This window comes from Astatotilapia calliptera, chromosome 23 (assembly GCF_964374335.1).
Source record: "Astatotilapia calliptera chromosome 23, fAstCal68.1, whole genome shotgun sequence".
NCBI classification, from domain to species: Eukaryota; Metazoa; Chordata; class Actinopteri; order Cichliformes; family Cichlidae; genus Astatotilapia; species Astatotilapia calliptera.
Genome location: NC_137443.1, coordinates 719,745 through 731,990, shown reverse-complemented (window position 1 = coordinate 731,990; position 12,246 = coordinate 719,745). Strand labels below are relative to the sequence as shown.

Genomic DNA, 12,246 nt, shown 5'->3' with positions numbered 1-12,246 from the left:
AAAGGTGTCAAGATACCTTTGGGCTCCAGTTGAGCGCCCCAGAAGACAGTGGTTATGTTCAGGGACCAACACCTGACGCACAGTGCTTCTTCTCCACAATTAATATAAAAACATATAAACATCTACACCAACAACAACAATAAAAACAGTAATGTCATCTTCCTCCTCCTGTGCTTTTTAAACCACCAATAAACATCGAATGACGAAATGCACATCTAAAGCTTCCACATGAGCTCTTTACGCAACTAGGTGACGTGAATGCATGCAAAGTGCAAACGTGGATCTCTGTAAGCACAAATAGAAGCCTGTTAATAACTGATTACACATGAAACAATGAATCAATCTGAAGACTTCACGCATTAATAGATTTGCCTCATTGTTACACTCATACAAACTTTGTATTTTAAACTGGATTGGAGCCACAGTTCCAGCAGCTGAGTCAGCAGGTGTGTCTGTATCAGATGCATCTGAAATGTAGCGACCCACTAATTACACCACTCCGTAACACTGCCACACCTGTAGGTAAAGTTTTAGAGTTATACACGGACATGACTCTGTTCAGCATGTGTGGGAAAAAGCCGGATGGCTGCTCCAGGAGGCGCAATATCTGCGGCGCTTAGGCGGTCACAAGACTTGGACATCGGTGAGCAAAAACATCGGCACGCTGACAGGTCAGCTAGAAGCTCACATGCCCACAGATTCTTCACTTCTCTGCACCCAACATCCAACAAGTCGCTCTTTTTGGAAAAGTGGACACTCGTGCGCTTCCGCGCCACGGTCTTTGTCGGGTTTTGTTCTTTCTTTTTTAATGGAAGTTATAGTGCACGGGGGACTTTTTCAGATCTTCGCCCATTATTGCATCTATAAGAGGGTCGTTTTTATTTGCAAGTAGCCTGTCCCGTTCAACTACAACTAGTGATGTTTTTGGTGCGTAAAGGAGTGGCTCATGCCTAAGTGAGCGAGTGCCACTGGAAGAAATTACACCAAAGATGTCAACATTGCTTTACCACCCACTCAAAATCGATTGTATTACCTTCAAGAAGGTGGCTCCTCGTATAAATAGGAACGCATTATTTCAAGAAAGACGGTGGTGAGCACAGTCTGTTGGCTTTCTCTCCTATCGGATCGGAAGAATTTGCTGAAGACAACTGTGTCCACCCTCCAGGACATAAGCATCTTTAACTCCTAAACTAGTAAGTTTGAAGTTCAATTAAATGCATTTGCGTTACTCTTATATTAAACAAGGGGAAAGTGGAGATTTTTTAGAAGTTACCTATTTTATCTCCAACATGCAGATTTTATTAATTTTGCTGTAATAATGAAAATGTGAAGGACTTCAAATATCAGTGCTGATTCGTCCCTTCATGTAAATCATAATGCAAACTGTCCAAGTGTGTTTTTGGTCAGTCCAGTCAAACAAATGAGGCATTTCTTTTCGTGTAATGACTTTCGTGTAACAAAACCCGTCTGCTCATGCTTTCAGACAGTAAAGTCATGCAGGTGGAAAGGAAATGGCACGTACTGCTCACTATCTTCTTTCTGCTCATCACTTCGGGTCAGTGTATGGACAGCAAGGAGGACAAGCAGAAAGAACGAAGGACCCTGTTGGATCTAATCTTACAGGTTATCAGAGACAGCCAGCAACGGGAGAAACCCATCTCCAGGCGCTGTAGCAGTGGACTCTTCACTTCAGCACAAGACATGAAGTTCTCCTCCCGGGAAAAGCCTTTCTATGTCCCTAGGCTGGATAACAGTAGACTCTCAGGTAAGCTGATAAGATTTATTTTTAGGTTCTGATGATGAAGGCATAATCCCCATTTTACAGTTGGGGACAGCTGTCAGTGTTCTGGGCAGTGCTGCACGCCTTATTCAAGAGCTTCTTTTAGCTGAATGGAAACTGGTTTGTTCGAGTTAAATTTTGTAATTTTGTGTGTCACTGGTGCTCAGAGAGGTCAGCATCCACATCCGTCTGGCCTCAAGTGTCCAGCTAAATTTAAAGTGGTTTCCATGAACACAATGCAGGTGTGCTTCATTTTGAAGACCTGTTTTCTGACCATGTTTCTTCAACACGTGTTTAACTGACTGTTGGACAGATGGAGATGTGGATAGGCTGATTAAGGTAGGAGGGGCATGGTGATGCTAAACTTGTGAATGAGTCATTCAGTATGATTGGACTCTTTAACGTGAGTGATGAGCGCCCAACATGCACACAGGCGCTGTAGTGTCCTGGAAAGCATCTCCGGTCACATTCACGTCTGCAGACAGAGCAGATAAAGCAGACTGGTTGTGCTGTGTCACGTACACGGCATTGCATCAGTGATACTCTAACTAAAATACTGTTTTGACCGTTATGGAATGAAGAGCCTGTATGAGGAGACTATAAACACTGGACTTTATTTATCTGGGAAGACTATCCAGAGCATGTTACTGAATGTTGCCCTTGCGACATTTAACAGGATTTTTACTAAAACTGAGTCGTCTCAGACATTTCAGTAAATCTGCATTAATGCTGCAACTCTTCAAATATCTAAAACCTGGCAAAGAAGGTGCGCTCGAATGTGATAAAGAAAAGGAATCCAGAAAATCCTTTTATGCAACTGTTTTTATCGCTTTAACAGACTCAGAGAGTAGTCGAGGGCTGTGCCTCACTGGTATGTGTGGGAGTATATTAAGGGCTAAGTTAACATAATGTGCTGTTTATTTCCAATATCAGACTGTGTCCAAAACCACTATCAATTAGATCCTGTCGTAGAGATGTTGTGCAGGCGTTATACAGCTTAAAATCTTGGCTCCAGCTCATGCAGTTGGAAAAGTACCTTTCAGACCACTGACTGGATGGAATTCATCTTTTGAGGATATAAAAAGCAGCACATTAGCAAGCGGTGCGTGCAACGCTACCAAAGATTTGTGGTCACGCAAGGATGGATGTTTTGAACACAACGAGGAGGAAAGAGAAACATCGATAAATCCACTGATGTGTGCGGCACACTCACCTCTTCCTCTACAGCTACGGTTGTTTCAAGAAACACGCCATGAAGCCAGGCACTTATTTTCTAGCTGGTTTTATCTGTTACATCGTTACAGTTTAGGACTGGCAGCTAAAAACAGTGTCGACACATTCACTAATCCTCCACATATGTAGACCCTGAAAACCTGACCCGTGTTGCTCTTATGGGTTGTCTTCTGTCCGTCTTCCTAAATTAATTTTGTAATATTCTCTGTGATTTTTCTTAGTGCATCTAAGTGATTTTCTTCCATATTTATCCCCCCGTAGAGCATTGCACAAATCTCTTGCTGGAGGGTTAATGTAGCTACTTACTTCTTCTGATGGGCATTAAACTCCCATAAAATAATCTCTTTAGCCTGTAAGCATGGCCATTGTGTTGCCTGGATGGACAGTTAATACAAACAGAGGTCCTTGGTGTCTTTATGAATACACAAAATTTCCTCAGAGTGCAAACCGTGGACAAAAACACGAGTGTGTCAATCAGTTGGAGAAAAACTACATTTGGTGCACATCTGAGGAACTTAATAGAGAATGAATAATGTTCATTTATGATTCTGCAGTTGGGACGTGTGCAGTAAAATCCAAAAACATTTCAAAGTTATTAATAATGCAAAGCAGCTGTGCATCGTCACGTAAAGCAGCGACACTGCTGAGATTCTTGAAACATAATGCAGGATGCAGGAGGGAGACTGTTAACACTGACGATCCCTCCGTCACTGTGGTTCATGCATAACTCAGATGGTGAGAAGCTAACAGTGAGTTTCTTTTCCAGAAATCTTTTCCAGAGATGCAAACATGAAAGAGAAAATCATTGAGCATTTTGGAGGTAAGAAACCAAAGACGACACTAGGAGCACAAACTCTGTCTCTAATGCAAGACCGTTTGTTTCTGACAACTAACTGTCCCAGCATTGATGGCACTAATCCAGTGCAAATTCCTCCTTTTGCCCCTGTGAAAAAATCCTTTTCTTTCCAAGCCAGCATGCAGTCTGCTCAGGTCATAGAAAACATCACGAACACTGGGGGCTGCAGTAAGTTAAGAAAGGGTTGCTTGTAGGGCAGCAGTGCTGAGAAACAGCACATGGTCTGAAGCTGACAGTATTAAGCTGAAGGCAGCGGCACATTAAGCTGATTATTTGTCTCAGGAACTATGTGCAGGGTTCATGAGTGATGTGAAAATCTGGAAGCTTAAATGTTAGATGTGCTTCTAATTGAAGACTCGATTCCCCTGCACACTAAGGCCAGGTCCAGCTTTAGTTAGCACATGTCTGTTCACATTAACTGTAAGCTTAATTACACCTGCAAATAAGATTCAAAAATGATTGCTTTATCTGATGAGACCTTTTTCTGTTAAGCAGGACCAGTCAAGTTCTCATCGGAGTGCAAAACACACTTTCATAGAGTTTATCACAACACGAGGGACTGCTCGACACCAGCATGTATGTATGACTTCTTCTCCTGTTCTGTTTCTGCTGATGTGCTCGATGATCTCTGCGCTTCCTCAAAACCTGCTTTTACGGGTTTACTGTAACGTCTTAACAGTTTGTTTGGGTTGAAGTTGTCACACTATGACATTTAAATCAACTACCAGTCAAACCTGATCCGAGTTCAGTTTATGAGTGCTAAACTCTGTGCTTAATAAGACAAACTTTATTGCTTTAAACTGTTCTTAAATTATAAAGTCATTTTGATTTGTGGATGAGGGGGATATACACCACCGCTGGCTAACATTTAGGGAGTAAAAACTGTAGTGATTGAGGGATATCGTATCTGTATTTATGCCAGAAGCATAGATAGTAGAGGTGGGAATCACCAAACATCCCACGATACGATATTATCACAATACTTAACGCACGATACGATATTATTGCAATTTTTTAAAATATTTTGCGATATTCAGATTCTGTCCATAAAGGTAAACTTCATCAATATTCATTTTATCTAATATCAAAGTCTCACACTCAGTCTTTCTCTCATCTCAGTTTTATTGTTGACAAACTGAACGGTTTGTATTACAGTCTAGTCCAGCTTAACTGAAACCATCTGGTACAATTACAGCTATTCTGAACTATGTAATATGAAAACTATGCAGCCCCTTCAGCAACTGAAGAATTTGAAAGTAAATTAAAACAAAATATAATTTTACATTAAATAAAAAAGTTTTAAACGTAATTAAAATAAAACATGTCTTAAATTAAAATAAGTAAACTGTCGTGTTTATTTCTGCCAAAAAACAGTTAAACACATTTGGACAGCGTCAGGATTGTTGCTCAGAAAAAGGATCAACGTGCTCTGAAGTCAGAGCACAAACTTTTTCTGTAACAAAATATCGATTTGTGCTGTCCCTGCATCGATACATTATTAGCAAACAAAATATACGATACTACACAGTATCGATTTTTCCCCCACCCCTAATGAATAGGGGATCATATCAGAGCGGCCGTCCAAACAGAAGCCTGAATCACTGTCAGCCTTCTCTGTGACAGCGATGTGACCCACGGCCTGCAGTACCACACTAAACTGTGTGATTTACAAGACTGACTGCAGAAATCGCAGCTACACTGGAAATGAATCGTTCACGTTATGTAAAAAAACTGTGAGTGTGTTTTTAAGTTCTTATGCAATCGTTCTTACTTCTGAGATCAAACCTGCGCACACGCAGCATTGAAATAAAACGAGTTTGACACTTGAGCTGTACACGATAACGCCGAGGGTTTCTAGTAAAAGTAAACAGAGCTAACGCGCTGCAGGGATTTCAAAGCTCAAACACGATGTTTTATTATTTGATTCTGTTGTTAAGACAATTTGGTGATGTATTATGAAAATCCCGGTCTTCCTTCTGGGATATTAATGATATGGGAATTATGAGGAAACCGTCCACAGACATCAGTGAGTGCAGACGGTAATGCTGGGTGGTGTGCGTTTGTCACACAATAAATTAGAGTGAGAAGCTCCTCCTCTTCCTGATGCCTTTCACACATGTGACCGAGTCAAACAGGCATCAAACTACATCACATAATCAGGATTGTCCCGAGGTTAAGGAAGTTTATTTAAAGCCTGACAATAGTGAGACAATGCTGGCCAATGGATCACATACAGGATGCTGGGTTGGCCCAGAGGATTGTGGGACGCAGTTCATGTCACGCAGATATTACAGATGTCAGGGTCAGAAAACGGGACTCTGTTTGTATTTCAGGAGTTATCATGTGGCAGCAGCGCTCAGAACCTTCTCTTAGGTCTATTTCTTTTTATATATGTATGTGTATGTATATATATACACAGACATACATACATATAATTGGCTTTTTATCTTTTACCAGTAAGTTAAGTATACTTTACTATAGATGCCACAGCAGAACACGGTTTAACAAGTATTTCACTGTGAACCTGAGACCTCATGTCTACGTTACTATTTTTACCACAAATCAAAACGTTTCATGTTTGTTTTTTACTGATATGGTTACCAGGGAGGCGTTATATTAACATCATGTTTTTCTCCCCAGATTACAAACGATGTGCGAGATTGCTAACACGATTAGCGATGAGTCCACTCTGCATGCAGTCCTAGATATTGCATGTAAGTTTTTCCTGCTTTCCTGACTGTCATCATTTGTTGTCATCATCCTCTGAATAGACAATAAACGAGGTTAAAGAAGACAGAAATATTAATTCAGAGGTCTTTGTTGCTTTTGGTCAGTTTAATTGAATGTGTGATACAGAGCTGGGGGGGGGGGATTTTTCACGTAAGTAGAAATGTTAAATTCAACATTTCTTTACATAAGAAGACTGTATGCTTTGATGACATGCTAGCCTGTCAGAACAGGGTTTAAATTTAGGTCTGTAGTGGAGTGAGAGTCAGAAAGAACAGAGATGCAGATTTTATACATTCAGTTCTCTTTATGCCAAACATGCACATTAGAGCATGTAATTCATGTTGTCAAGCACATGTGAGGAAATGGCACACAGAGATAATAAGACTTCACCCGTGGTCTCCTGCATCCACAACAACAGAGGGGTTAAAGTAAAAATACATACATAACATACATATATATATATACATACATATATATATATATATATATGTATGTATGTGTGTGTGTGTGTGTGTGTGTGTGTGTGTGTGTGTGTGTGTATATAGTCTTTTTCCATGAACGTCACTGCTTCCCGACGTTCGTGGGAGAAACGCCACTCGTGTACTTCCTCACACTAAATCTATTAATACGACCGCTCTCAGGACAGAGGACGGACATCAGTGGAGTAATTTACGACGCTGTCGTTGTCAGGCCTTTTTAAAATTGATCTTCTGTGACAGCAGGTCTGAAGGGTTCACTGCTGTCTAAATGCTGCAGCGTAAACGCACACATTCAGTACAGGAAATTAGCTGGAGAGTGATTGCTCTTACAGTTCATCTCTACAAGCGGTCATCTTGGTTCATTGGATTTTTCTGTAGTGGAGTTGGTGATTATAAATTTGAAGAGGCTGACACATCCCAGGTATTCAGTTTCTCAAGTGAATCAGATAATAAGATCCTGTCGGCGAAATCTGACAAATGTAACAATCAGAGGGAATATTAAAGGATTCGTTATGTCGTCATTCTGGTCATTTCTTAATAGAGATGTTAGCAGAATTACATCGTTGAGTGGAAAACAACAAAAATTTGCATTTGGAGGTGAACGTGGAAGTATAATTAGTTTTCTAGTTTTAGTTTTCTAAATACAGTTCCTGCTTTGCGGGGGCGTCTTAGCCTTCTTCTGTTTGCCTTGCAGGGAAAATCTGATTTGCAAAATTTTAGTAATGAACAAATCTACTGTAGCTAGCCTAGCAGTCGTTAACTGTTAGCAGAGGAGCTTCTGAAAACCATCACGTTTGCAAATAGAAAAGAAATAGAGCGTGGGAGACAGGAAGAAGAAGAAGCAGTGTAATGGCGTGCAGCAGTGGTGCACAAACACGTGGGGTCTGAAAATAGAATAGAATAGAATAGAATTCAACTTTATTGTCATTGCACATGCACAGGTACAGGGCAACGAAATGCAGTTTGCATCCATCCAGAAGTGCTTTAGTGATATAGATATATTACAATATATATTAGCAATAGTATAGATATGTGAGAAAAGGAGCCTGTTCCAGCTGAACTAAAGGATGCCTCAGGGTCACCTGATCCTAACTGTAAGGAAAAGCCTGAACTTGCATGTACGCTGGGGGTGCCTTCATCTATCTCCTGGATCCACAGTGGGAGCTGCTTCCACAGAAGACGCTCTGCCTCCCATTCTACAAACTCTGGGAGCCACAAGCAAACATGCAGTCTGAAAGGATGCAGGAAGGAGTGACGGTTCATCCTCATCAAGGTTTTGTATTTTCTTTTGATTGCAGGTCCCAGAATAACAGAAGAAGGATCAACGTGGTGCCAAGGAAGTGCCTTCAAACCCACAGCAGTCATGAGAACGTGGTTGTGTTTCTAGTGTTTCTACTTTCTGTTGTTCTCGCTGTCATCGACGGACGCCGTTGGTTGTTTTTGAATGGATGTACCTGTATATACCATGTATCTGTAAAGAAATATTAATTTAATATTAAATGCACCTATTTATTGAGAAGGAATGTATATAATAATTTCACAGTCATTCAAAATTTGATTCTTTTTTGGTTATTACAGTTATGGATGAGGAAGAAGCTTCTTCTCATCCATATATAAGACTCCCACTGTTATACTGATGTTACGCTCTGTCATTGACTTCATTACATTTTATTTGGCACTGGAGTGAACTAAAGGATGTGGCTGACATTGAGAATATATGGAATAAGAGCAATGGTGATAATGCACTGCAGTACTGAACAATAAAGAATACTGAAGCACAGCATGTCGCCATCATTGAAGATGAGGGGAAGCTGGTGGAGAGCAGTGTGATGAGCTCAGGATTAAGCCAGCCTCTCCAGTTTGCAGAGGAAACACCGTTCGGTGTCCTGAACGAGACTGCGTTTCATTACAGCTGTTATGCTGTGGGAAAGCCACAGCCAGTGGGTCTTTATGCTCCTTCTGGCCCGAGTATTTCTTCTTCTTTCAGTTTTCAGCACCTTTCTGACGCTCTCTGAACAGGGACCACCATTACTAAACTCTCTCCTCTAACTGGAGCTTGTTGCAAAATTTCTGGCAGATTCCTCTGCTTGTCTCTGGCAATCACACACTCAATCTTAGCTGTCAGATATCTTGGACTCGACGGGATGTTGAGCAACCCGAGCTCCAAAGAACCAGCTTTGGATAAGCTCAGCAAAGGTTTGATGAACTCCTCAAGTAGTCACACGTGAAAGGCATTTTTCAGAGTTGTAGCTGTTGATAGGGAGAATCTAAATTAGCTGCACGATGGCTGATGGTGGGCTTTGAAAACATCTGTGTACCGTGCGGAAGACTTGACAAATTGGCTCTGGCGAAAGTTTCTTGCAGTTTACAAGTGCAATCAAGCAGGGAAAGAAAACCGTTTGAAGAAAGTTTGTTCACGATCATCAAAATTCACTGATTGAAATGTGCTTTGTGTTCAAGCCTCAGGCCACCTGCTGTATCAGTTAACAGGCTGAACTGAGCGTAGTCTCCAACTCGTCTGACTTTGTGCCAGGAAAGAAAGAAATGTGTGTTTTTTTTCTTCCAGAGGTTCTCTCGTGTTTTCTTTTAATTGAATTCACTGTGAATTTCGGGGACGGGGGTCAACTTGGCTGTGGTTACAGTACAGAGCGCTTTAAACTGCTGACAAAATAAAAAGGTCAGAAATCTATTTCTCTTTTTCATGTCGTACATTTGTGCTCTGAGAACAGTGACAGTGATTGCTGTTTTTATTTGGGGAGTGAAATAAATGACCCACGTACACGTGAGGATGCTGATAAGCTAAGAAAACATACCCTAAGCCAAAGATTACAACAGCTCTGTTCTCACGTCAGTATGTCTCTGCAGACTTAGCAGGAAAGTGTTTCTTACAAGGGATCATGCATTATTCAACAAAGTTTGGCCTGTTGTGGGATCGTTAAAAAATCATCTGCAGCGGACATCAGTTCAAAGGGTTGTGAACTTAAACTCCGTTGAAAATATGTGCGTGGGGGGCGGGTTGGGTTGTTTTTTAGTGCTGATGATGTACAGATCCTATCAGTGCAATGTTTCCAGCATGATAGGAGATGTCCTTGTGCTGCAGGGCAATAAAATCGGTGATAGCCTCCCTTCCACAAATCAAAGTTGCTTAGGAACAGACGAATCCGGCTCAGAAATTTATGCCCCACCAAAAACCAGCATATTGCAAAACCAAATAGCCGAAAGGATCCAGATGAAGCACTTCCTCTGTGGCGTACTGTGCGGTAATGAACTGGACCAATTAGGCAAAAGGGTGATGTTTTCAGCCCAAACTATAAAAGGATTAGGAAGCTAAAAATACTGCTCGCACCCCACGGGATACACTGGGGATCCCTTTCCCTTCGGGCAGGCAGAGCAGGGACACCGGATCCTAATCTGAGGAGGATATCACTTATCTGGAGACAAACAGCACAGATTAGGAGAGGAGACAGAAGATGCACAGGGGACAGTATGTGGGAGGGCGTTAATACAATTACACACAAGCACCAAATCCTTCCTCTGGTGCCTCTGAGAAATGCTGCTGTAATAAATAGCAAATAGAGACCAAAGCCATGCCATTTCCTTCCTGTCAGGCGGTACCGAGCTCCATCAGAGCTCAAGACCAGTGAGGAGAAACGTGTTCATGGAGCCATGTTTAGATGGAGGCTGGAGGACACGTTGCTGTAAACTTCGGGCCTTGTTCGGATGTGATACCAGCTCACCAAGTGGATGCAATGCTCCCATTCCTGCAGTTTTGTTAGCCATTTGGCACTTACTAACATATTTCATGCTAAAACCTAAATATGGGCTCTTATGACGTAAATATCCAAGCCCTGCCCCATCCACAGAAGAACACTTTGATCCAAATGCTTGGACCCCAAGGCTTCATTCAGTCAAACCGCCTTATTTATAGTGATCGCAGTCGTCTTGATGACTGTAAAATTGCTGTCGAGGGTTCATTGATTCACTTCATGTCTCATGATTAATTCATCTCTCTTCTCATGTCTTTTGCGAAATGCACAAATCCTACATGAGTCACCAATAATGTCAATTCAGATAATACATCCTTCATCGGGAATCTGACAGCTGAAAGACGACTGCATTGTCATCTTCATCATCACAGTCCAGTTCCTTCGTGGCTTTTTCCATCGTGCTGAAAGAGCCGTTGTGGGTTTGAGTGATGTGAAGAAAACACCTGTTGTTCTTTTGTGTGTTTATAAAAAGATTGTTTGGGGATTCTGTGACCCCTGCGCAGCCTGGGCCGGTCCGTGCCGTGCCGTGTGATTTGATGAGAAGTGCGCCGCCGCAGCTGTCTGTGCGCCAGCCTCTTTGATCGCGTGTCCTGGAGGTGTTGGAGCTGTCTTCCTGCCACCCCCTCTGCATGCCCCACACTGAGTGTGCTGCCACGGTTAGGTCTGAACGCACCGATTAACTTCAAGGCATCTTTTTTTCACCCAGACGTGACATATAGTTAAGAGTTAATTTACGGTCAGTTTGTTCCCATTATGTGGAGAAATTACATAAACCGTCCTTTTTCATGATCGTTAAAAATAAATGCTTCACATCACAGAACATCAGCGACATCAATGAAAGTGATTTGTGCACGTGGAATATCGTTTAGAGTAATGTTTCTGGGGATTTTACTGTGTTTTGAATTCATGCCAGAGCCACAGACAACCGACGATAAACACGTCATTTTCCACAAGATGCTTTCATTTATTTAGCAATTCATCTATCATATAATTACAAACTCTTCTCAACCTGTGCATGGAAAAAATAACGGCTCCATGCGGGTTTGAAGTTTTATAGCCGTGCCGAGTCCGGCCCAGCCAGCTGGATGACTTTGGGAACATGTGAGAGGGTGAGGGAAGCTTTTTTATTCCAGGGAACATTGTGTTGCAAGTCATTTAGAAACGATCGAGTCCTGATCGCTGTTTTCATCCGAGACGGGGCTTCAAACACAGTTTTAGAGGCAGACAGAGAAAAGCACGATCTTAGAGAGCTCTGCTGTGTTAACTGATTATTGAGAAAAGTGAAAATCACACTGATTTAATGGTCAATAAAATGTGACTTTAAAAACTGATAACGATTCATCTCATAAGTCACGACTCTTTGCCTCCAGTACTGCGCAGGACATGTTTATGAGCTGTTGC

At 41.7% G+C, this 12,246-nt stretch overlaps 1 protein-coding gene across 2 annotated transcripts; it reads left to right on the top strand.

The window, feature by feature from the left end:
* Positions 1 to 153: 153 nt before the first annotated feature.
* On the top strand, positions 154 to 8,858 carry alkal1 (ALK and LTK ligand 1). Of its 2 annotated transcripts, none has more exons than XM_026159362.2 (6): positions 154 to 1,193; positions 1,484 to 1,765; positions 3,780 to 3,833; positions 4,365 to 4,445; positions 6,510 to 6,583; positions 8,377 to 8,858. In XM_026159362.2, exons 2-5 carry the CDS (start codon positions 1,495 to 1,497, stop codon positions 6,572 to 6,574), a joined length of 471 nt encoding a protein of 156 aa, XP_026015147.1. In that variant the 5' UTR covers positions 154 to 1,193; positions 1,484 to 1,494; the 3' UTR covers positions 6,575 to 6,583; positions 8,377 to 8,858. The 2 variants fall into 2 exon arrangements, with proteins under 2 accessions (XP_026015147.1, XP_080154115.1); XM_080297989.1 differs by having other exon boundaries at positions 4,362 to 4,445.
* Positions 8,859 to 12,246: the final 3,388 nt, after the last annotated feature.

Coding starts and splice junctions, on each gene's coding strand:
- alkal1 (XM_080297989.1), top strand. CDS start 1,495: ATGCAGGTGGAAAGGAAATGGCACGTACTGCTCACTATCTTCTTTCTG. Junction 1,766..3,779: donor GGATAACAGTAGACTCTCAG/GTAAGCTGATAA, acceptor TTTCTTTTCCAG/AAATCTTTTCCAGAGATGCA. Junction 3,834..4,361: donor AATCATTGAGCATTTTGGAG/GTAAGAAACCAA, acceptor TTTTCTGTTAAG/CAGGACCAGTCAAGTTCTCA.